We start from the raw sequence: 26,778 nt of genomic DNA, 5'->3' as shown, positions 1-26,778 counted from the left end.
AATGCTCAGTATACGTTCCTAAATAATTGTGAAAAAAATCATGATTTGGGTGGGAATCGAAGACATGACCCCCAGATAACCTGCCTGGTGTCTTAACCACTCGACTAATGGGCTAAAGGTATTATTTGTAGTTCCTTTTTTTATTACTATTTAAAAAAGAAAAAGATGAACAAAATAAGCATAAAAATTACTACTCACTTTTATTGCCTTTTGAATTGTTTGGTTTTGGTACAAATGCTTGTCTTCTTTCCTGCAGTTCTTGACTTGGAATTAAGCCTGCTGAATGCTCAGAGCCGACAATTGCAGCCTAGAAAACAAACCAATCTATTTTAAGCATCCTTCTCTTTCTTCATATAACCTAATATTCATTTATTTACAAATAACAGGAAAGGTTGGTTGCATTTGCTCCATCATAACAAATAGGATCAAACTTTACTTAGCAATAATTTTTAAAAAATGCATTAGAATGATATAAATTAAAATGTAGTACTTTTAACATATTAAATTACAAGATAAAATTAAATAAATTTCAATTAAGTAAAATAACAAAATAGTTTATTTATTTCATTTATTTATTTAGGCACACAACACATGCACCAAGGTTTGTCAATAGCAAATATATCACTGTCCTACTTGTAGGTGACAACCCCTTGCACAAACATACACAGACACACGATGCTTTACACAAACTAAATTTCAATATGAGGTTTAGGGAGTGGAGTTTGTTTGGTTGTTAGAAAAAAATCCTGCAACACTGAGAGAAACTGAACCCGGTACCCTGGGACTGAAAGGCAAGCGTCTTAACCACCAAGTTATTCAACTGCACTCCAATAACATATTACTAATAATATACAGTATTAATAATAATAGACTTGCGATATCAACGCATTAGTTTATGTATCTCAAGAACTAGATTCAACAAGCACATAATCACCCCCGAGTCGATATCCTATATTTACTGAGAAAATATGATCAGAATGTAATGGCCCATTATCTAGGCTCCTGTTCATTTCCACTGAGTGCTGGCTCATAAATACAAACCAGTTAGGGAAAACTTATATTTATAGCTTAATATAAACATTATACTATGTTACAGTCATGAAGGTATTGCTTACCTATATCATATTCTAATTATACATCTGCTGTAAGTTAAGGTATTCAATATTCTTGAGAAGATATTTTTTTAATCGTTCTCATTAGTTGTCAAGCCCTTTTGTAATCTATATTACTATGCAGAAAAATAACAAATTCTACTTATACAGTGCATTATGCAAAATGCTTCTATATACACTTCACAGAAAAAAGGTTAAAAAATGTTGGAAAGTTGTGACAGTCTGGCACAACATAATGCAATTCTACTAAGGGGTCACCATCCTCCCCCCACCCCCCACTCTAGCCCATTCCCGTACCCTTCCGTAGGTGACACAAGAAAACAAGGTTGCACATTTGCTCTGCCACAGGCAAGTGAGTGCTTAGTGATAGAGGTCAATTGCAAAAAATGCCTGACAACTACTATGCATGGTAAAGAGATTATATGCCTTCACAAATACAAACTGTTTGTGTTGAAAAGAGTGCATTAGAATAGCTTAGTGGTTAAGATGCTTGCCTTCTGATCCCAGGGTCCTTGGTTCAAATCCAGTCACAACACGACTAAAATCAACTCCACTCCCTAAGCCTTATAAAGAGGCTTAGAGTTTTTAAAAGCATCATGTGTACTTGCTGATGGATGTCAAGGAAATAAAAAAAATTTTAAAAAACTATTTTCATAGTGAAAGCAATAAGTATCTAGAAAAATTCATGACTGCACACATTTAAGGCGAGGCCTTTTTATAAATACATTGTTTAGCGAACCTGTTGACAGCCAATAATGATGATTTTGAATAAAAATAAAAAAAATTTTTTGGGCCAAATAGCACACCCTTTGCTACAAAAATGGAAATTAAAAAAAATTAATAAATCAAATTTTATATTTATTTTTATTACACAATCTGCACCCCTTAAATCTCCAAAAAATAAGATATATATTTCTTCCTTAATTATCAATCTCATTACTACACTGTTTAATTCATTAATAAAATTATATTTTTATTTTCTCCTCAACAGTCTACACTGTACTGTAGATGACTTTGACAAAATCATTTTGCTAAATGAGAAAACAATTTTTTTTTTTTTTCCCGCCCTCCTATGACAATCTTTAAAAAGATGCAAGGTATAAAATAAGTTTCGCCTAATAAGTAAGAAAAAAACATATATTAAACCTTTAAAAGTTTGGTTGGTAAGGAGCTTAACTTTGGATACCATGATTTGGGTTTCATCACTCCAAATTGCCGGATTTTCTACCATATAACTCCTCTCCCTAGGACTTAATATTAAGCACTAACTTGAACAGTTTAGTTTCATCATGCAAATTTGCAATTCAGTTCGCTGTTTGATGTGGATGAAATATAAATGATTTTAAGCCTGTGTTTTTAAAATATGTCTAGTCTTGAAGGGAAAAAAAGCAGTTGGGTTTATATATTTTATATTTGGAATGGATAGCACATAAGATGAGTAATGATATATGCTTATTATGCAATTCAAGTATAGAAACTGATCTTAGGAATTAAGAATGTTAAAGAAGTAATCAGGGAAATTATGAAAATGTATAATAAAACAGTTTATGAGGATCTCTAGAATATATGTTTATTATAACTCTGAAAGCATCTTGCTTCGTATTTGGTTTAATGAGATAAGAACAATAAAAACCACAACAGTAAAAAAAATTGTACATTAAATAATTCCACTTTATGTACTGTACCATCCTCTGTTACGTTATAGTATTAGAGATACAAACCACACGTAAGATTACTAACAAATTTAATAGATGTCTAAAACATGTTTATAGGGAGAGAAAAAAAAGCATGACATAGCTGGTATATCTAGGCTTAAGGAATGTACAAGTAACCCTGGTATCGGTAGGAACACATAACATAGAATATAAAAAAATATTACGAGGCATAATTTAAATGCTGTATTATTATGTAAATTAGGCCTAGTTGATTTTTCTACATTCTAATGGGCACTCAATATCAGTATTAAACGCAAAGATGCAAGAACAGTTCTGTGCATAATTACGTTTGCGCACTTTAGCTAGCCGTATTTTGAATGTATATTTATAGATGTATAACTAAAACTGTGTGAACTACACTCCCTATACTCCTTAACTTATTATCTACCTAGAATTATCAATTAGTATGGCTACTGGCTAATCATTAAGTTGCATTCTTATGAGTTGACATTAATGTCACTTCCACATTCATCCATCCGTTAAAAAGTAAACATTGTGATTTCTCAATCCTATGATTTGCTGCAATGAAATTTACAGCCCTATTTACAAAATAACGCTGATATAGTACAGTACCAGGTCAGTAAATCAGGAGAGAACGAAGTGTTAAAAGCACTGATCAATCAATGACTAACTGGTGTACACACTATCTTCTGGGATGAAAATACTGCGCTCTATCTATTGTAATATACTGCCCTCTGTAGGTTGGTATATACTTTTTACATCTACTGGCATATGCTGTCCATTATTTACTTTTATTTATGTAGCCCAATCCCTACATACTTGCCACCAGTTTGCATCTTCTTTCTCAACAATCTGGAGAATATCACCGCACTTGAAAGAGAGGCCCGCTTCACGGCACGGGATCAATTTGTCTTTACTTGCATCAAAACTAAAGTGCGCTTTCATGTACCCCTTAAAAAACAAAATCAACACATTCAAATCAATTAACATTATCAAAAGTAATTTTTAAAATGCCAGATTTTAAAAATATAATTACACAAGTTTTATTCTAACTAAAAATATGGTAACCACAGGGATAAAATCAAATTAATTAGTTATAGTTTAATAAGCAGCCATTTGACACATCATACAAATATTGGTTTTTTTTTTGGTGAAAAATATTTATTCTTTGAAAAAAAAAAAAACTGACCCTTGATTTTCGAAATTTTGGGTCAGTTGGTTGAACTTAAAACAATTTTTTTTTTCTCATCTATGGGTTTCAAGGAATTCACAGTAAGAATATCTTTACATAACAATTATTAATTTTCTAAAAATTACAATGCTACTTCTAATAAATATTCTAATATTATACCCTAATTCTTGAAAGGTTACCTTTACATAAAAAGTTTCTTTTTATTACACATCTCAATTATTAAAGACTAATTTTCAATCTATATTAATGACAATTGTCATTAATAAGTTATGTTACAATCGCGTACATGTTTACTGATTATTCTCAAATGCTTAATATTTTCATTCTAATCTGAATGATGATAAATCAAAAATAGAAAAAAAAATCTTCTATTCTTAGATATTTATTAAAAACATCAGCTGCCGGTGATATATGATAAATATGCCTCATTTACGAATATTATTTTTCCTAACGACATCCCCGTATTCTCTCTTTGTAAAAATTAAATGTATAACATGATATGTCATGATTCTCTCCATGACACTTACAGGAGCAGGTGCTACGACATCCTGATAGCTTGGAACAATCTTGAGCATGATACCCCCAACGGAGTTCTTCATCTCCTCCTGAAGAGCTTCGGGGTCATTTGTAACGTCTCGCCCGTTTATTTCCTTTATGACATCCCCAACGTTCAACAAACCTATGACAAAGCAAGCAGTAAAATTGATTAAACAGAAGAATTAATTTGAGTTCAATTAATATTATAATAAAATCCAGCAGTTACCATCAGAAAGTGACCGAAATATTTTTATAATTCATCATCATTATCATAATATTATTTATTATTATATATGCATTACTACTTTTACACATATTACATAAAACCTCTAACTACACTGTAAAAAACAAAAACAGAAATAAAGAAAAATATTAATTTTAAAAATATTACATAAATTTAACTCCCAATTATTATTTAGTCAGGATCATCCACAAGAAATGTAACTAACCTGAAAAGTGGAAGTTTTAATTGTTTCTCACAATTAATTATAAAAATGTAGAGAAAACAAAAAGTGATTTAACTGTACCTTTTAATTGCGCTGTTACATAGATTACATGGATTATTTTAAATATTGTTTAAGTCAAATATGGATTACCAGTATGTCATATACGGATTATGTAAATACTAAACCTAACAGGAAATTTTTCTTAAGATTAGAATATATTCTCGATTATAAAAAAAAAAACCAACACATAATTGCTAGATGATGACCTTTTGGGGTATGAGGAGGAAGTCAAACAGTAGATACTTCAAATGAATTATCATGCATATATTTCATTCACTCTAAATGTCAGGGCAAATGGTGCAATGGAATATATCTTAGTCATTGCTCTAGAAGGAACATTTTAAAGTAATTTCATAATGGTCAAACGGTTTCTACATGATGATGGATGGTTGTTTTTCTCGCTGCATGACTAGCAGTACAATTAACAAAATGTTTGACTACGCAAATAAAGTGAGCCCACATCTATCTTAACGCTGGGTGAAAATGTAAACACCCTCAGATATCTGTCCTGTGATTAGCTGTAAGTAGCTTAATTCATTCTTGCTGTTATTCTGCATTAAACCATGTGACCCACTGAAATCTTAGGATCACTGAAGACAATCTCTAAAATGAACATGCATTATACAGTTGGTGTGAATGCAATAACCACTTCAGTCATAAAAATCAGGCAGACAGGAAAAATGACCCTCACCTTACATGGTGAAAATGGAAATGGTTTAACCTTGAAATCAAAGGTTGAACCTTTACTGCAAATTTGATTGTGCCCTTGGGCAAGGCACTTTACCTACAGTTGTTTCTCTGTGGGCCTGGGGGTATAAGTGGGTGCTTAGAAGATGCTTGATAGGTGTTTGATTCAATAAATGGGGTACTGTAATATTGTGATGCACATAGAGGTCATGACAATATGTGCATTATAAATCTATTGTCCATTGAATATTGACTGACTGAATGATTGATTGATCATTTGATAGCACAATTGAACTCACCTTGCTTATCTATCATGCCTCCTTGTAAAATCCGAGAAATAACAACATCCCCATCTTCTATTTTTAAGGTAATACCCTAGAAGCAGTATGTGTTAAATGTCAGTAATAACATAAGTATGCAAATTACTCAGTATCAAAACATCACTTTTATTATTGTCATAGCCACCGTCAATGCAAACCAACATTTTCATCACTATCATTGTTAATTTTTACTTCCTTTACTTCTATTGAAATTAGCAAACCAGTATTCCTCATGGACTCATAGTTAGTTCAACTTCTCAATTTCATTATAATAAAATAGTTATAATTGTAATCATACTGAATCATTACCATCATCCTCATCACCATAACCAACATTATCACTATTACCATCACAATTACTACTGTATTATCATCATCATAAACATCATTATCCACCACTATTTTCATTCTCATCATCGTCATCACCACAAACATTCTCATCATAAACATCATCACCATCACCACTATTATCAGAACCAGAACCAAATATATAAACATCCTCATCACCATTAAAACATAAATCAACAAATATCTATTCTTTAAACCATACTGTGCTTGCTAACATTGGCACCATCATCATCAGCATAATCATTCTTGTCACCATTAAGCTCAACATTTCTTCTACATCATTGCAAGCATAACTAACCAAAGGTTCACTATCTGTTTTCCGGACCCCCACCATTCTAATAGCTTGCCCCGTGGGATTGTAGGAAGAGAGAGGCTGGCCTTCTAGTGCTGGATATGAATTACGATCATAAGATTTTGCTGCAACTAAATCATGTGATTCCATCAACGACTGAAATAAAATAACATAAAAACCTGAGTTTATATATTCTACAATCAAATGATGGGAGGTATTGTGAACACTGTACATCTGCAGCTAAAAAAATTATTATAATTACGATTTTTATATTGTTATATTTATTACTATGTATGTATTAATAATTCTTATTTGTTATTATTATTATTATCATTTAATCCTTTTCGTCTAATATATTCCTTCTAATTATATCTATAAATAATGGTTATCGTTGAAACTTTTTTTTATTTAGACCTAATAATAACCTTGTTAAATTATATATCATAAATCTATCTTGAATAAATTATTTTCTTTTTATATTATTATGCAAATGACAAACAGCTGTCCCTATAATGTTAAAGTGAACATCTGCTGACCTTCTGTACTTACTATGTAATTGACCAATTTAAATAAAACTAAATAAACAAACACCAGATTTTTGAGAAAATAAATTATCTAGTACTTACAAGGAAGTTGAGATCCTGTAGAATGCCAGCTAATTCCGCAGCATTGTTACTGGAAGCAATTAAAGGTTCAATGTTTTCCATTACTTCACCCAGCAGCTCTGTGCTCTTTGTCTGGACCGGTGTTAACTCAAGATCTTCCAACCGATCATGGGCCTGTAGGAATGTAAAAATATTTAAGTCTGATTTTTTTTTTAAATACAAGAAAAAAAAAGTGGGATAAAACAGAAACTTGATTGGTTTACATGCATCCTAGGTTCAAATCCTGCAAAGAAAGGCAAATGAGATTAGATAAGTTTTCAAAATAAATAAAATAATGAATTACTTTACCATTGTCATCATTACTATAAGTGCAGAAATATAATATTATTACCACTTAATAATAGAAAATTCAGTTAGCAAACAAATTCACTACAATGCTTGGTGGTGCTGAATTACCATCATACCGTACAGTAAAGTAAAAAAAAAAAATCTGAAATTATTATTATTACTTTGATATCTATAATATCCTTGGTATCCATGACAATCTTGGGGCGGTACCTATTTCAAAATTAGAATTTTAATTATGCAAGTCCAGGATGCTGGCGTAAACAATCATCACAATGGATTAAGTGAGTAGCTATGGTAACAATCGCCAATGACATCATCAATACGTACATAAATACCCGCTTCTTTAAAAAATGACAGGTTCATTAATTATCTGGTATCGGCAAGTGCATCTTCTACAGTGTATCTGCAGCCACTACCAGTACAACCATTACCAGCCACACCACTACCAATATCACCATTCCTACAAATATCACCACTCCTACGATGGGATTTACCATCAACATTTGCAGGACCACTATCATTACCAGTAGCATCAATACTGTTACCAACAAATCCATTTTCGATACCAACAATACAACTGTCACTATTACTACCATCATGCACCAATACCACTACCACCACCAATACCGTCAGCATCACTAATACTACTGCAACCATAATCACTCTCCATCATTAGTTCCAACATGACTATCAACTAGAAGGTAAATAAACCGGATAGATTTCAGTCATACACTACCGAGTATTACACCTGGGAACACCTATGATAAAGCATCGCAGGTGAAGTAAATAAGGAGCATGAAACCCGCTGACAGTGACATTAAAGTAAACAACGCTGGCTAACCTGCAGATTGTCCATGAATCCGTTGTATAGGCAAGTTAACACAATCCGCATCGTCTTCCAGTTTAGGAATTAAGATTTTTATTTCACACAATGACTTGATATGATTTAATAATACTTTCTGAACAATTTATCCATTTGACAAAAGTTTGATTACTGTACAACTCCAACATCGAGTCTGACACGGACAGGACTGTGTCTACCCTCCGATCTAAACTATAATAAGAGGTAACATTATGTACCTTGATGAAAAGATTAACACCAACATGACTACTATTGATTGGGATCAATAATCTGCTGAGGAGGTTTATTATGATTGGGTGAGTGAGCCAGCTAGACCTTGATGTGGTCCTCCAGGGCCAAGGTTTGGGTAATAATGATCAAGAAGAATGTATCAATCCAGTGTACAGTAGTAATGTAAGACCTTGCACAATACAATTAATGATTGACAAGGCAGTAATCGACATAGGCCTACATACAGCAATGCAATATAACCAGTAGTAGTGAGTGATGGCTTTAGGATATGGGAAAGGGATGCAGGTGTCCAAGAGAACTGACAATTTTATGACAGTGAGCCTGGTGAGAGTCTACTGAAGGTACAGTATGAAGCCCCTCACCATTTTATGCTATTTATCATGTCTTCCTCTACAATAATATTCACTCAATAAAAAAAAAACCTGAACGATTCCATTTATGGTCTGACAAGTTGTGGTCGATGGGGGAGGAAGGCGTTGACTTTTCCAATGGGGTATTAATCCCCCTTCCCCACTGGCACTGCTAATCCAGGTAGTTAAACACTTAACCACATTTAAATACTGACCTCATTGTTTATGTAATTGTAACTAATTTGAAATTAGGATTCATAATAACCATAATATCATACTCTAATGTTTATTTTAATCCATCCATCCAATATTAATAAATGGTAGTTGCAGAGAATCAGTTTCCTTTTATAGTGTACTGGATTCACTGTATGTGCTCTGAACTATGGAGCTATGTGTTAACCACTGTTTACCCTTGTCTTTCAGCTAGAGTACTCTCTCATACAATTTTAATACACAGCTCAAAGTACAATCTCATCAAAATTTAATCATCAAGTAAAATTATATTGATTAATTTATTAGAATTTGATGTTAACCTTCAATACCAAAACTAACAACCAGCCTAGTACTGTATACCATACAAAACCTATTTCAAACAGAACACATTACGGGTAGTAAGGAAAGAATAATTTTAACACTTTTCACTACGCTAAGGCGTCGCCTATACTTAGCTAATTAAGATCGTTCCTTAGAGCAAATTTACTTGATGTGCTTGAACTAAGCTGCTCAACATAGGTGGGAGTAAATGTGAAAATAATGTCATGTTGTAACCATATTTACATTAAAAATTAATATCTGAACAGCCAATACTGCTAAGTAAATACCAGCTTATAGTGCTGGTAAGTATGGGTAAATGGATGAATTGTTGCAATGTGCTACAGTATCTCATGCAGCAAAATAAATGGTGAAAATCCAAGAGTAATATATTTTAAGAATACAAAAATCAGGATAGAAAATCAAGAATACAACATGAAAAAATAATTTATAGTACAGTGTATGTAGGTAGTTTTGTTTATAGAAAAAAGAAACAATAATTTGAATGTATCTGTTTGGCGACATTAGAAGGTTTCTTGGCTATATTTTATAAAGCACATGTTATATTCATTCAAATTATTTATAACTTCCTACTTTCATTGTTATCCTCATAATCACTGTTGTCGTTATCATATCACTAGAAAATTTATATATTACTACCATGTCCAACTTAAGGGCTTAAAATACAGTGTACATGCTGGATTTAAGTTTCATAATACTTTAACACCTTTTTTCTTTCACAAAGGCACACCAAAGAAGAAGCCAAAATGTAGCAAGTGAGCAAAAAAATATTAAATTGCTTTAACTAAAAGAAACTATTTTATTCAGACAGTATGTACACTAGGTAATATATTTTTTAAGAGCATAAGGTTCGTATCTAACACTCTTGAAATATACCGACCTAAAATATCAAAACACTTAAATTACCACATTTTCAAAAGATTACTTTTAGTCAAACATTTATTTTTAAGAAAAAGATGAAATTTCATGATCACGAAAATATTATTAGCCACCAGTGTATTGCGGACTTTCTTTTGAAGGATTAAATAGAAGAGACAAAAACTCCGTTATTATATATGAAATTGAAGATTTTTATGAAATAGATCGATGCACAAATTAACGACTGACATTTTGTGAGAGAAACTTGATAGTACTAGCCTTGGTCATATGAGACTATACAAGTCAGCAAGAATCTACAATAACTGAAAATGAGACACATTCATCCTAAACATAGATGTATTTTGATATTTAAAAAAATAAACAAACATTTCAATTCAATTCAAAATTACTTCTGTAAAATAAAACCAAAGAACATGATGCTACATAGTCCAAATACTGCCAAGACTATGAAGTGACTCTCCTGACAGCTCAATACAAACTACAAAACAAATACACATTTTTTTTTTTTTTATAAAAACACATTTTATAAGAACACTGAGGATGAAAATGTTTTAAAATTTAGAACAAAATATAAATAAATTGTGGCTGAGGTAAAAAAAAAACACCATAAAATCTATCTGTACATTATTTTCAGTAGGTGTGATCATGTAATAACCTTTAAAATAATGTACAGTAATATACTGGTGAACAATAATCATTTTATGTTTGAAAAATGTGTAAATTTAAGAACAAAATAAGAATATTTTGAGCCTGAAATTATAAATTTATTTATCCTTAATATATCTGTTCACAAAGGGTTCACTATGAATAAAAATGTTTATCACTTTTTTTTTATTATAGTACTATTATATAACATAATGTAGACTTCAAAAACTATTAAATTTATAATGAACAACTAACATCAAACACTGCAAACACCAAATATACAACAGATGTAGGCCAAACTGGCAGAAAAGTTAAAATTAAATACGAAATAAATCAATTTATCCTTATATCTTTACACAAAAGATTCAATATGTATAAATGATTATTTATTTTAAGGCATAATATAGACTTTCTTCAAAATCATCAACTTTATAAGAACAAATAAAAGAAAAAAATATATATTTTAAATAAATACCTAAGATGACAATCAGTATTAACAATACTATCAAGATGAGCTAGCTAGCTAAAATGAAAATAATAACGAGCACCTAACATTGTCCTGCAGACTTAAGGCACCTACTAAAATGAATAAAAAGTGAGTACTTAAAAGCACTGGTGCAAGAAAACAGTTCAATAAATTTCAATGAAGTTGTATGCCTTGAATTAGCTTGGACGTCGGGTAACTTAACATTATACTAGAAAATCCATATAATTTACAATTAAAAGCAAGATACAGAAGATATGAAGGAAATGAACGTTCAGAGGTGAGATATGGAGATACAGTATATAAATAAGCTCTCAAAAATTTATGCCAAGAGTCTTTTCATTTGATTTCATTCGACCTACTGTACTGTACCAGTTATGGAAACCAAGTGAAGGACGGCCAGTAGAAGACCTGCGAAGTTCCCAGAAATTTGCGTGTTTCCCAGATTTTAAAGGAGGATCCCTGCTTTGTAGAATTTTTACAATTCTTCCTAGAAATATAGAATTTTCATTATGAATATTAAAATGGCTCCTAAGTGTATATTTTCATAAATTAAACAACATTTTTCTCTTTCAATCATTAGGTTACAATTTAAACAATTCTATGCCTTTGTATCACCACCCTAAGTTCAATAAACCTGAAATGACTTATTTTGCCTAATTGGTGCCTAAATATCTGTACTGGCTTTTGGAGCAAGTTGAAGTAACATGGCATACATATAGTAAATAAAAACCAAAAAAGTAACCACAAATTTTGCTTCAATAAACGACAAATTATCAAGAAATTACACTTCAGTAACTTGGTTACAATGATAAAATCAACAAACAAAAGGAAAGGAAAATAATTTCAGAAGTTTTTTTTTAGATTAACACAGAAACTATACAGTACATCTTTAGATATAGCTTTTAAGATATAGTTTCCTCAATAATTGACAATGTTTCTATCCGTTGCATACCAAAATTATCAACAAAAAGGAAAAGTCTGCAAAAAAAAATGAAATTGTTCAGATATGTCTCACTGGAAATTGTCAAATAATTTGATCCTTTTGACTGAGCATAGTTTATTAAGAGATATTTTCAACAAATAAAAAAAATCCATTCTTCTACATTATGTCATAAAAAATGAAAAATAATACACATTAATCATAAATTTCTTGATTTAGCTTGTAAAATTGCATGCTGATGAGTAAACTTGTATTTTAAGCATTATTTCCAATTTCAGCAATAATGAATGTTTGCACTGAAAAGAAATGTGTTATGTGCTACTAACTGAACAGCTGCGTTCTACAATTCTCAACATTTTATGACAACAAATAAAAATAAAATTGTCAAAGTTAGCCTCGTAAATACAGACTGTCTCAAAAAAACTGGATATCTGAGGCCATCTACTGTGACATTATGTGACAGAAGTATTCCCTTAATAGTGTACTTTAATTTAAATATTCAGAAATTATAATCAATAATAAAACATGAAGTGTGGATGTGTTCTTGAGTGCGATCAAGCATGATATTCTTGCACTTGAAAAAAACTTCATATTATTTTGAAATTGTGTTACCATGAATGATGGGAATTGATATGAATTACCATACTGTACATCATTGTATGAATTCATGAATTACCATTATTTGTATACCATAAATTACTACAGTATATGAATAATAAGAATATATAAGCTCCCATACAGTATTATGTATTACTACAGTATATGAATGATAACATTTTATCAATATGGATTACCATGAATTACTACACATAAATAATATGAAGTGATATGAACAACATAAATGATCATGAAATTAAATATAAATTATGTATATGAATTGCCATATGAGTAACTATATAAATGATTTGAATTAAATATGATTAAATTAATAAACTATAAATGATCATATGAAATTAAATATTCATTATGTATAATAATATGAATTGATAAGAATTGCCATTTATGATTAGAAATATATGATTAAATCAATAAAATATAAATTATCATATATGAAAATAAATATAAATTATATTATGTGTGATATGAATTGATAAGAATTACCATGTATTACTATATAAATGATTTGAATTATATGATTAAATCAATAAAATATAAATTATCATATATGAAATTAAAAATATATTACATATGTATATGAATTGATAAGAATTTCCATATATGAATTACTAAATGATTTGAATTATATATGATCTAATCAATAAAATATAAATTATCATATATGAAATTTTAAAAAAATTACATTATGTATGATATGAATTGATAAGAATTGCCATATACGAATTACTATATAAATGATTTGAATTATATGATTTAATCAATAAAATATAAATTTTCATATATGAAATTAAATGAATTACATTATGTATCATATGAATTGATAAGAATTACCATATATGAATTACTATAAATAATTTGAATTATATGACTTAAATCATTGATCCAAACCACACCTGAATATTCTCTGTACTATGAAACCTATTTAATTACCCTCAGCCAGATTTACGAATTGGCGACAGCTGATAGTAATGAAATTTCTAGGACTCAATCATTCAGTTAAGGTAGATTAAGTCCCAATAATGAAGTTTACAAATCTATAAACTGCTACCCACCAATATCTGGAAAACCATCTAAACAATTGATAGTTTCAGTGTTCACAAACAATCAGATTCAGATATACAGTATGGGCAGACTTATTAAATCATTAGCTTACATTGCACCAGCATTATCGGACTACAAAAGTTAAAATGAAACGTAAGCCAAAAAAATAAATAAATAAATGTAATTATCCTTGATTTACAGGTCTTTCACTACAAACCTCTACTGATTACTGACCAATAAAGGCTCTATGAAATGAATACAGAAATAGAATAACAAAGAAAATAATTTCTATTTTCAAATGAATGACAAGTAATAACTTATATGTTGAAACTTGCGGTACACCATGTAGGTAGTTCTGAAAAGAACTGTTGTAGTTGAGAAAGCCTGGACGTTTCGATTCAGATGCTTCAATCTTCTTCAGGAGAATAAATCATATAATATATAATATATATGTTATTACATCGCAAAGTAATAACTTGTTTGCAAAGTCATTAAATTATTTAATTTTATTACTTGAGGAAGTTTATTAATTCAACAATGATAATGTTGTATTTCTCTGATTTAAGTATCTACTTGTTGGACTACACTGTTCATAAGAAACCATATGTAAATTAATATTAGTCACTTTATCTTTGATCAAACATAATTGGTGTCAGCTTATTGTCTGAAATACAGTATGGTTGGCTTTGAGAACATGCTGGCCAAATATGTACTTATACAGCCGCTATACACCCTGTGTAAACTGCATAGCTGCCGATCAACAGCAAACTTTTTTTCAAATTACTTGTCTTCACAAGCTCTTCACTTGACTGAACCATCATCTTATTTTAACACGCATTGCTTTCCTAATATAATCCATCTGCCGTTTTCATTCAGCCTCCCAAAACTTTGTCTCTGTTTATATGGACAATATTGTTCCATGATTTAAGATTCTTCCAACTTTTATAACCTGCTTCATACTAATAACTTATTTTCCTTTGCTACTTTAATTACAGTTTTAAAACCAATTTGTTTTCAGGTGAAATGCGCATGCCTTGCGCCTGGTTTGAAATATGGCGCCATATAGGCGCCTTATAAATTCTATGCTATTCTATATGCTTTAAATTTTTAACCACCAAGTTCCAAGATATTTACAGAGTCATGTACAATACATCCCCATTTCTCTCAAGATTGTATAAAAAAAAATCGTTTTTTGATTGTGAATTTGATATTTATAATTCTATAGAAAATAATATGCAAATACAATGTGAATGGGAATTTAGAAGGTATGGTATTGCATTCATTTAAAAATTAATTATTTTAAAATATAAAACATATAAACATAACACAGAGATTATTTGGTAAAACATAAAACTGAAAGACATAAAATAAATATTTCACATGCATATGAATTTATTGGTAGAGTGTGAAAGGTTTCTGGCAACATCAACATTGCAGAATGACGCATCATGACAGTGTGAAAGGTAATCATAAGTAAGAATAAACAATGAGCAAAGAAAGATGCAATCTAAAAACGCAACACTGACAAATTTAAGTTATGGCCCAATAAAAAATTTTTTATTAGTTTATCACCCTCGTCTGCATGTCTTCTATGGTATTGGAAAAAATTATTTTTGGAAAAAAATATATTTGAAAAAAAAATTTTTGGAATTTAATTTTTTTTTTCATTTTTTAGTATTAAATAGTAGATATAGTTTGTATTATCTTAATCATACTTTGAATATCAATGCACCAGCGAACAACTGGGTGTTATTTGGTTTTAGCAAAATAAAAAATAAAAATAAAAAAGCCTCCCTCCCTTTTTTTTTCAGCATAGATATGGTGATCAACTCATAATTTGTTTTAAATAGGCCTAAAGAAGAACTAAATATTGTAATTAAGTTCTGTATAAATAAGAAAAATAGACATACAAAATGTATTAAAATGCAAAACATGTAATTGAGCACAGCATATTTATGAGGCAATAAATTTAGATTTATATAAATATCGTTTATCTAAATTCTAAGATTTAATCTTTGGGGATCAATTAATTTAAATTTGTCCTCAGGTAGTCAAATCTGCGCCCACGTTTCCTCAAAAGTATTTCACATGTTTGTTAATATGATAGGGTAATTAAAATGGTTAACGTTGCAATGAACTAAAATATTCATATTAATCAGACTTGAAATCTTATGAGAAAATTAATAAATATCATTGATCTGTAGGGAACCAAAATGAAAACCCAATCAAACTGGCCAAGCATAAATATTAAAGTTCAAAGGTTAATGTTACAGCTTACTTAGTGCATTGAGGTATCTTAGTGAGAGGATTTCAACACTTTTCATAGTTGAACTCTCTTTCAAAATTTCATATTTAAAAATTTGGCTTACTTTATGTATCATGTATTTCAATAAGTTGTTTAATTACCCATCTTGTTGATAATAATGAGAAAACAGAGAACAGAAATATGTTGGCCAATTTGTCAGGATTCAAACCCAAGTTTACATAAGAAATAGTTCAGGTTTGGTTCATATAACACTGCACATAATTATTTAAAATCCCATTGCAGGTTATCATTGGATTATTTTTTTTTCATTATTCAGTTGCAAAAATTGTTCTATTATTTTAATGAAACTATCTCTAATTCAGCTGTTAAGCATACCTTTTTATAAATGTATATGTTGACATTTTATTAAAATATACTATCTGTACATTAATATAAAATTATTGTTTATTCTAATTTGTTCTACCATATACAGGCCCGAAACCAAAGGGGATTCTATGGTTCGACCAAACTCCTGTTTAAAGCAAATCTCCTCTGCAAACAACACCCACCTTTTTCCTTGCATCAAAAACCATTAAAATTAAGAAATTAACCATTTACATGTTGTGAATGCTTCAATTCACAAGAGTTATTCTCCTAGACCCGGCCACGGCACCTACTAGAGGCATCCCCTCAATCCCTAGCTCTCCCAGCAAAACCCTCCCCTATTGCTTTTAGGAATACTGGTTATGGACAGGATATATCCTTTCCAAACAATATAAAAAATATCTAACCTTAACTAAATTCTGTATGCCTTTGCTTTCCATCATATTCCTGAGGAATAGTAAGTCGGTGTTCTGGGCTTGCACGGTTTCTTTCATTCTCTCTAGATTATCCATAATAGTACTTATAGCCCGTTCACCTGAAAAAGAAAATGACTATGAAATTGAAGATTACAATCAAGATGCAAATCTGGCCTAGATAATGATGAACTTTTAAGTCTATTTCCTTGGAAATGCTATTAAGTTGACATTTTTAAAGCTTATTAATTATAAATATACACTTACATTCATAATTGCTTCCATTTCAGATTAAACAAATTATTTTGTTATGTGGGAAGGCTTAGGTATGTTTTAGGAAGGATTAGAAAAATGAAGGAATGAAGAATCAATTTATGAATAATTGTATAAAATACTGCAAACATCCGAATTTAATACTAATACCGGTAATACAATCATCAAAACAATTATTTAAATACCAATACTTTTGGATGAAAATGATGACTTCATTGCAAAACTATAATAATTCTGAAATTCCTAAGGAAATTTTTGTAAGGTGTACAATCTATTTCTTGGAGGAACTAAAAATATAATCTTACCTTGAGGACTTAATTAAAGTTTTTATACAAAAAGTCATTCTCTAATATTTTCTTCGATTCTAACACAACTTCCAACTTAAAAACCTAGCAAGCCCTAGAAGCATGGACAACGTGTGCTACCTTGAAGTTAATACAAAGTATAATACAATCACTGGTAGTGATTTTACCATGTTCATGACAATGCAGCCAAGCCTAACAGAATCTACCTAAAGTGCCTTAAAATCCACCTTACTCACTTTTAGCTTATTGAATATTCTCTCTCCAACTGTTATTCCGAGTAAGGAGAAGTTTACGATGAAGATGAAATGCATAAATCAAGCCTAGCACAAACACACAGCCCGATCACTCACGGCCTGTTCCATCTTAAAACGGTTTCCTGCAATACCGACTTGAAGATGGATTTTCAATTTGGAAAATCTCGTACAAAAGAAGCTATCAATCAGAGTGGGTTTGAACACTCTCAGGAAGAAGTGACAATCGGAAATTAATTTTCTATGATTTAAAGAAGATTAATATCTAAAACTTACATTGTAAATCTCTGTTACAATGCAAAGTGTAAAAAGTTATTTGAAAACACAATATTAAAATTTATATCTAAGACAATTGGATTTTGTGATGTTTTACTATAGTTCAACTCCTTGGAGTGAATGGAATAGTCCTTATAAGAAAAGGGCTTTAGAGTTGTTTATTCAAGACTTTACCACCACTTTTATCCATTATACAAAAGGTGAGGTGTGCTTTCATATAATTGTTAATGCCTAACAATACACAGACAAGTAACTGCATTTTGGAATGTTAGCAGTAGAATTCAAAGGACATATAGTACCATAACTTCTACACATGCTCAGACCATGGTTTATACTGACACTGACCTCTGTTTATTTTAAATGATGCATGAGCTCCTATTGGATGAAAGTTCTTATTATTATAACTGTAAAGTCAAATGTTATACTTGGAATACAACTGTACAACCAAAGTCCTTGAGTTTCCACTACTTAAACAGTAACAGTACAGCCAAATACATGTTGTCCAAGCTCAGTGACATCTGAAAATTAGTCCAATTTTACTATAGTCCCAGACCTGATTTACTAGTTGAAAAAAAAATTGAACCATTAGACTAAATATTCAAGCATGGTTGGATATCAAAATCATTTTAAAACACCAATTCAGGCTTCTTGGTAAAAATATAGCGCACCATAGATTTGTTGTGATAATATGTTGATTAGGCTTAAAAACCCAACATTTTTAGCATAAAGGGGGTCCACTTCTCATTAACTTTGTTTAAATTTTTTACCTATATTTTATTCAATTTTATCTATCTCAATTTTAAAAATAAATTTATCAAAAAAATTGAATAGTTCAAAGATTACAGAAATGCATTAAATCATTATCACTATGGTGATCGATTTTGACATTCTGGAAGAAGCAATTTCACATGCAAAGAATAATAAAGCCCCTGGATTAGATTCCATAACAAACGAATTACTTAAAAACGGAGGCAATTGTCTTATTAAATCGCTGTTACAATTGTTCACAAAAATCATAAGCTTAGAACAGATTCCAAGTGATTGGAGTACTAGTATTATCATACCTATTCATAAAAAAGGAGACCGAAAGGACCTTAATAACTACCGGGGTATCTCTTTAACTTCATGCGTATCTAAAATTTTTAATAGAATAATTGCCAAGAACATTTCACAAACTTGTGTGTAGTTTTTAAATTTTAGCTGTGTAATTTGTAATTGTTTTGAATATAGGGTTATGGTGCATTTTGTATTACATTATTTATGTTAGGGAGGGTAGGAACCTTAATTATTAGTTCTGTAAGTTTTCTTATGCTTGGTAATTTTTTTGTATTTGGTTTTATCATTTTTAGTCTAAGTATGTTTTTGTTTTCATGGATGCACCTTCTTCTTTTGAAGTGTGCCACTGTTTCAAAAGTGTATATCCTAATAAATAAATAAATAAATAAATATGGTGTCTGTTCACAAAAAAAAAAAAAAAATTACCAAATTATTCTCACACACTATTTTGCATAGAATAGGCCTAAAATTACAGTGTGTACAAAAAATGCATAGGGTACATCATTTGTTTCAACCGACAGACACAAACGTCTGTGTGCACTTTGTGGTGATGGCCACAGGTACCTAAACTGTCTCTATACCTACTGTACATTGTACTACAGACACTCTTAGAGCTTAATTACCATAAAAATACATGCTAGGAATAGTGGTAAATTGAATTGTCTACCATGGATTACTTACCACCATGCTGCTATATATGTAATACAAAACATAATAATGGTAATTTACATCAACTTACGGAGTAGAAACCACAGAATGAAGCAGTAATTATGAACTAACTGCAGAACACTTGCATCTAAATGTTCCCATGTTTACCTTCATTGACTGCTAATGAGCTAAGATCGATGGTTTTGGACGTGTATGGTATACAGTATAATGCTGGTTTCATATATTAATAGTTCTTAGTCCAACGAACCATGCAAAATTCATTGGACAATAGGTAATATATCTTGCGTATTGATCTTGTGCAAGATTCAATTTAACTAATGGACTTAGTGAATGATTCAAAGTACTTCAATGGCACTTCTTTATATCGGGTAAAGAAGTTTCACTTGTAAAATCTCTTTCCAATTAAAAGGAAAACGACACTTTTTATCTGGTAAAGAGTTTGTTTCGGATTGTAAAATACAACTAAAATCAAACATCAAATAAGTCTTAATTAAGTAAGCTTTCTTTACTAATTTAGTAAACTATTTATTATTCATGTCTGTCCATATGCCTATACTTATACTCTATAATCTGATTGCCTAATTCAAAATCAATATAACTTTTATATTGTATTACCACTATTAGAATAACCCACACTAGAGCTACATTGGCTTGATATTATACAATTAAATAACATATGACATATTTATTATTATTAATAATACATTAAGGTAGATGGTAGTATGAAGTCAGCTCCTACGTGTCATCTCTTCTTTTCAGGTGTTTTTAATAGTCAGATATTTCTAGGTCAAGTACCAACATTTGTTACATTATCAGCATTTTTTAATGGGATTTAAATAATTTATTAATATTATTTAAATAATATGCAGACTGATGATAAAAAGGAACAAATACAAAATGTAGTATGAAAAATTACAAGATTATAAATAAAATGGTATTTTTATATACATTGGATATAATATATTAAGGATATGAAAATAATAAATACTGTAAATGTTAGAATTTTACTACTCTTCTAATAATTAACAACAGAGGGCAGCAGACATTACCTCATTAGGTATTGGGCAAAAAAAAAAAATTCTCAGATCACGATAGAATTCTATATGGATTTGTGACAGAGAATATTGTCTACATAACCATAACAATTCAACGGATTGAAATATCATACGAAGGCTTTGACCAAAATATTGATTAGTGAACAGTGAAATAAAAACAGGCAAAGCAGCCATAAAGGAACTCCCATCAGAATTTATCATCTGGATGGCAGAACAAATTCTGGTCTACTTAACCGTAAACATGGCGATCAATTTTGGAAGCGCACCCTAACAACATCTAGCAATGCTTGGGTGGTTTCAATTTCATGCAGGGGTTTAATAGACGGCGTTGTGTGCAATTATAATAATTTGTTAACAAAAGACTGGAGGGATTTGTTCACTAACTGATTTGTCCGCTAGTGGGAATTTTTATAGATTTGTAATTATAATAATTCCCAACAAACACAGAGTTCAAATCTATACATAGAACTCAATTACCAAATACTGCAATGTGGATTTTGAATGATATATGCCGATTAGGATGAAATTTTACCACTATTTTTTTTAAAGAGCCATCAGTTACAAGTATATTATAGCATTAATTTTTTTTATAAAAATGACTTTATTTGAAACAACACTTTCAAAACAGCGGTGAGTTCGTAAAAGTAACATACAAACAATATAATACAAATACCATACAAAACAAGACTTTAATACAATAAAAACGTAAAAAATTGCACAAAAATTGAGTACTTATACATGTCATCACCTAAAACGGCAATAAAATAATTTAGTGAAGGTTGTAAAAATATTTGAAACGATAGATTAAGAGATAAAAGAGATAAAATGGGATAACAGGAATAAAAAATGAAATTTCCAAATTTAAAACATTAGTTTGTTGACTATAAGGTTTAAACATACATTTCATGTCCTATAGAACTATCGGAACATACAGGTATAAACAGCTTTTTGTTTAGTGGAAAGCTCCAATATTATAAAGAAAGTTACTGGCAAGGTCATAATAATTAATCCATCATTTAATTAAATAGATTTTGAATATATTTTGCAATCTAATGAGACATGTTTCTTACAACATTTTCAAATTACATGCTTGGGTTTCCAACTCAACATATTTCAGAGAGAGAATGTTTGAGGATTACAAATAAAACTAACACCACCATGATAGTTACAACATAATAAAAAAAATTAGTTTAAAGCATGCTTAACAGCAGAGTGGAGCTAATGTGGTTTAATTATTCAATCTTGTCAAAAACCGGGTTTTTTTCTCATGAGTAAACAACTCCATTATCCCAAGGCCTCACAACATGAGACATGAGTACTGGCAGTGGTAATCAAGCTGAGGTTAGATTCCTACAATATTTCTGAACATCTGATAGATGTTATAATTTGTTCTGCCATACTGCACCTTGTTCTAAGCCTGATGCTAAACCAAATTATTGACACACGGGACAGTATGATGAAAATAAATGTTTTTGTAAGGTAGACATATTATCTTGAACCAATGAATACGATTATTTTTGGTCAACTCCTCTTAAGAACATGCAAAGAATCTATTCAAGCCTGGAACCTCAGACTCAAAACCGATCGGTTTTGGTATTATATATCAAAGAATTGAGCAGAAAATGCACGCTTTTTTTTTCGCTTGAGCACATCCTTAGATAATAACTTTTCTTAAAACTGATGATATAGCCTATGACAATGTTTCTCCATACACAGAGGCTGCCTGCCAAGACAAGAAGTTACAGCTGTAAAAAGGTCACAAGGTCAAAGGAAACTGAGTCACATAGATTTTGAATATGTTGGCAACATCTGTAATTAATACATCGCTACAACTATCAGATAATATGCTTTGTGTATACCATAAATTCCATATTGTAATTATAATCCACCCTTAAATGGATCTATAGGATAACATCAGAATGCACTTTCTAATCTCGTCATGTGCACAATACCTCTATACTTATATATTCTCATCAAGGCATCATCCTTATTACTGTATATTATTACTATGTTTACAGTACCACCCTCCATGCCCTCTCCTAAGCCTCAAGGAGACTTGGTATATTGTTTAGAGTAGACCATCAATATTTCCATCCTGTATTGCAAATCCACTTACTATAAATGGAGAATTATAATAGCTTAATTGACTTATTACACTATCAGGTTGCTTATGATGAGTGTGGCACTTGATCTGTGTTCAGAAACAACAAATAACAATAAAATATAGTTAATAATAATCTTGATGGTTACAAAATTATTATTAGTCGCTTATAAAATAATATTCATGAACAATCCTCATAAAAATTTACTGAGAGCAAAATTTATACTGAAAACAAATATTAAACCTTCACAGCAATAAACAACAATATAAATCAATTGTTCCAAAACAACAACACTTGAAAAAAAAAACATTACACTTAACATACTGTAACTAAGTAACATGTGCAAAAAAATATGGCCAGCAAAGCAGCTGGCACAGAAATAGAAATAATAAAGATATTATAAGGTGTTTTCTTTGTCATTAGCAAGCTTAGTTATCATTGGATTTACTGTCACTTATATGTTTCCATAGGGGATTGGATTATCTTCACTTGAATCTATATTTTAGAAAAAAAAAATAAAGAAATATGTTTCTGTAGAGCTGTAGTATGGTTTATTACATTTGTCTTCCACCTAAATGCCAATGTCCTATGTTGATATCTATGGATTTTTTTTTTTTTAACAACCTAACAATTCCATTCCCTAAGACTTGTACAGACACCTGCATACTAATGAAGGGTCCAAAATTACCAGCGGATAGCACAGCTTTATTAAATATGGTATTTAAAAAATTAAGAAAATCTTACCCTCGCCAGGTTCAGCCGCTGTGGCTCCAGGCATGGTGCTTATCAGTATTAGCCACTCCTAAGTAAACAAACAAGAACTACAAATGTTAGGTAAAGGGAGAGGCTGACACATTTTATTCATCATTTTAAAGAGAATGCAAAACTTACTCTTTTCTGTGATCCCTTCCTCCCTCCCCCAAAAGAGTATGATTATTGTCATTTTAAAATTGATCACTTTTTCATTTTTATAGTAAAAAAAGAGGAGTATGCTGTTGACCACTATTCCTAGCGTATGTTTTATACTCTCATGAAAATAATGATGACACCGTTACTGCTATATAAAAATTCCATACATAGACATTTACATGCCTGGATGCATCAGCATGAAAAAAAAATGTTTTAACAAAAAATAATCGGCCTACTTTCAACAGGCTAATCAATGTTTTACAGCTAAGGGCACATAAAATTAATAGATTATCACTCTTTTAAAAAAAAAAGAGATGAGGGCTGGTGGTTTGTTCTTTTTTAATCGGAACAATAGAATATTACTTCTTTTTTTTTTTTTATTGATGACAGAGGGACTGTTTTCATTTGGCAAGAATATTGCGTAACAACTAGTTTAATTTAATTGTTTTTGAAAGAAAATATATTTCCGGTCATAAAATTGCATTGTTTTTTTAAGCTCTGTTGAAATAAACGATGCAGCAAATTTTTTTTTTCTTTTTACATCAATATTTTCCAAATTTTTATGTGGGCGAGAATAATAATCCAACCATTTTTTCTATGTGCCCTAACAAACAAAAAAATGTAAACTTATGGAGGTATCATCAACAAGAAAACAAAGTAAGGAAGACAAATTATGCCTGTGACAGCATAATTTTGTTTGTTTTCATGACTAAACAGAAAACTGCACACCTGAAGCATAATGAGAGTTTAATAGTGCAGATCGACATGATATTTTCCGTTGCTAATATTGACACTTGTGAAATATAATATTTCATAGGAATTATTTCAAATTTGTTAAAAAACTGATTCTGACTGAGATTTTGACACTTAAACAAACATATCTCGGCCTAACCGAACGACTGCATTGTGCGAGATGCGAAGTACAAAAAGTAATCTCATTAGAGAGGGCGCACTTTATTGACTGTATAAAGTATACATAAAAGCGAGAGTATTCCAGTGGATGCGATCTACCTCTGAATTTGCCTAGTAACGATGAATTCGTCGAGAAAATGGTAATATTTTATGAGAAATAGTCTGTATTTCTCATTTTTTTTATTCTTTTGCGTAAAACTAAAATTCATTAAAATATTTTTCCATGATTTATAATAATTGGAGTAATGCAAATGCATATTTTCTAAAAAAAGTCATTTTTAGTGAAATTTTGCCGGGAATGGGGCTTTAAGTTCATTTTAGGTTATCTTCAGGCTGTGTCTTTGTTTATTGTATTTTATAGTGCCTGAAAATAATAAATGAAATGAAACTACTAAACACTACACTTTATACATTATACAAGGCCTAGTTGGATAGTACTGTATGGTATGTTTTGGTGCCAAAATATTTATCAAGAACCCCAAGGCGCTATCAACCAGTCAGAGCACCCAATTTTGGCTGGGACACGATAATCCATCTAATCATCCTCCCTCCCTCCCAGAGTAAGGCTTAGGCCCTGGGCCTAGCTAACGTACGCCTACACCAACATCCAATATTATTATTGGTAATGCTTTGTTGAAATAGTTACTCACCTGTTTATATATCTCACTTTTATTTTCGACTCAAAGAAACCCTCACCTATCCCAAAGAGGTACCGGGCTAACCTATATATTTATAAAGTACACCTTGCCTCTTCTAACGGCTTCACTGATCAATAACAAAAAAGGTTTGAAGCATTTTTTGCGATAAGAGGTCAGAGAAAGGTCCCCATGCTTCACAACTCCACAAAACGTGTGGTGGCGCTCTTTAGATAATTACAAGTACCAGAGATCATCATTTGATTTGTTATTTTTGTACCTACTACGATCCTTTGGTTATTGTGTTCATGGAGGTATAATTTTATACCTCCATGTTGTGATGAAAAAAAAAATCACCTATTATTTTTTATGAAAAATAATATTATGCCTACAACTACAATCAAAGCCTTGAGTTTTGAGTGTTTCTTCTTTAAATCGCCAATGCATTGATGGCGCGAATTATTATAGAGTAATCACGAATTACCTATTTAAGTTAAAACTTTTCATGGGGTTCAATCAACAACACTGATAAATATACATAGGCCTAAAGCGCGTGATGGCTATATTAAAGCCAAGTTCCGGGCAACAAAATGCTCTGATATTGCAGAACCGCATAAAAGGCATATTTGGAGAAAAACTCGGGAATAAGGCCAAGTAAAAATGTTAAAATGATCGCAGTGCCAATCCCGAAAGACCCAAAATGTACGAAAGGTTAAGGTTTATTTTTTATTTTTCTTTTTTTATGACTACAAAAATATTTTTTAATGAGTTAAAAAGACTGGAATAGGTCTCTTGCTGGATGATAGGCGATGCGACAGTATGTGATCATTTTGCTCTTCAATAGGCCTATAGATTTTTAAATGGTATTTTTGTGTATTTTCTACTTTTTAGGCATAAACACATTATTGGTAAAAAAATAAAATAAAAAGTACTTTTCCTACCCACCTACCCATTTATTTTTTAAAATTTTATTTATTTTTTTTTATTTTCCCAACTTAAACGTGGCCAACACAAGAATTACTTCCTTTTCGTTTTCTTTTGTCCTTTTTTTTTTTTTTTTTTTTT

The 26,778-nt window shown here is 30.7% G+C and overlaps 1 protein-coding gene across 7 annotated transcripts in view; it reads right to left on the bottom strand.

Annotated features, from left to right (window-relative positions):
* Positions 1-25,881, bottom strand: part of LOC117104928 (MAGUK p55 subfamily member 6-like) — a 33,477-nt gene extending 7,596 nt beyond the window's left edge. For 2 of the 7 annotated variants that reach the window (XM_033245869.1, XM_033245870.1), the window contains exons 1-9: positions 25,729-25,881; positions 24,002-24,059; positions 17,265-17,392; positions 7,297-7,449; positions 6,677-6,826; positions 6,010-6,085; positions 4,508-4,659; positions 3,608-3,739; positions 199-307 (exon numbers count right to left, since the gene is read on the bottom strand). In XM_033245869.1, the coding sequence (XP_033101760.1) occupies positions 199-307; positions 3,608-3,739; positions 4,508-4,659; positions 6,010-6,085; positions 6,677-6,826; positions 7,297-7,449; positions 17,265-17,392; positions 24,002-24,035 (934 nt within the window). In that variant the 5' untranslated portion in view covers positions 24,036-24,059; positions 25,729-25,881. Of the gene's footprint in view, positions 1-198; positions 308-3,607; positions 3,740-4,507; positions 4,660-6,009; positions 6,086-6,676; positions 6,827-7,296; positions 7,450-8,464; positions 8,675-17,264; positions 17,393-18,084; positions 18,236-20,160; positions 20,180-24,001; positions 24,060-25,728 lie in introns of those variants that run through there. The other 5 variants (XM_033245872.1, XM_033245876.1, XM_033245873.1 and 2 more) reach the window with 5 other exon arrangements.
* Between the last annotated feature and the right edge of the window lie 897 nt (positions 25,882-26,778).

Source organism: Anneissia japonica, unplaced genomic scaffold, assembly GCF_011630105.1.
Source record: "Anneissia japonica isolate Jap-2015-1 unplaced genomic scaffold, ASM1163010v1 scaffold287834_len5846547_cov211, whole genome shotgun sequence".
NCBI classification, from domain to species: domain Eukaryota; kingdom Metazoa; phylum Echinodermata; class Crinoidea; order Comatulida; family Comatulidae; genus Anneissia; species Anneissia japonica.
The sequence above is the reverse complement of the archived record's forward strand: the minus strand, read 5'-3'. Positions and strand labels throughout refer to the sequence as shown.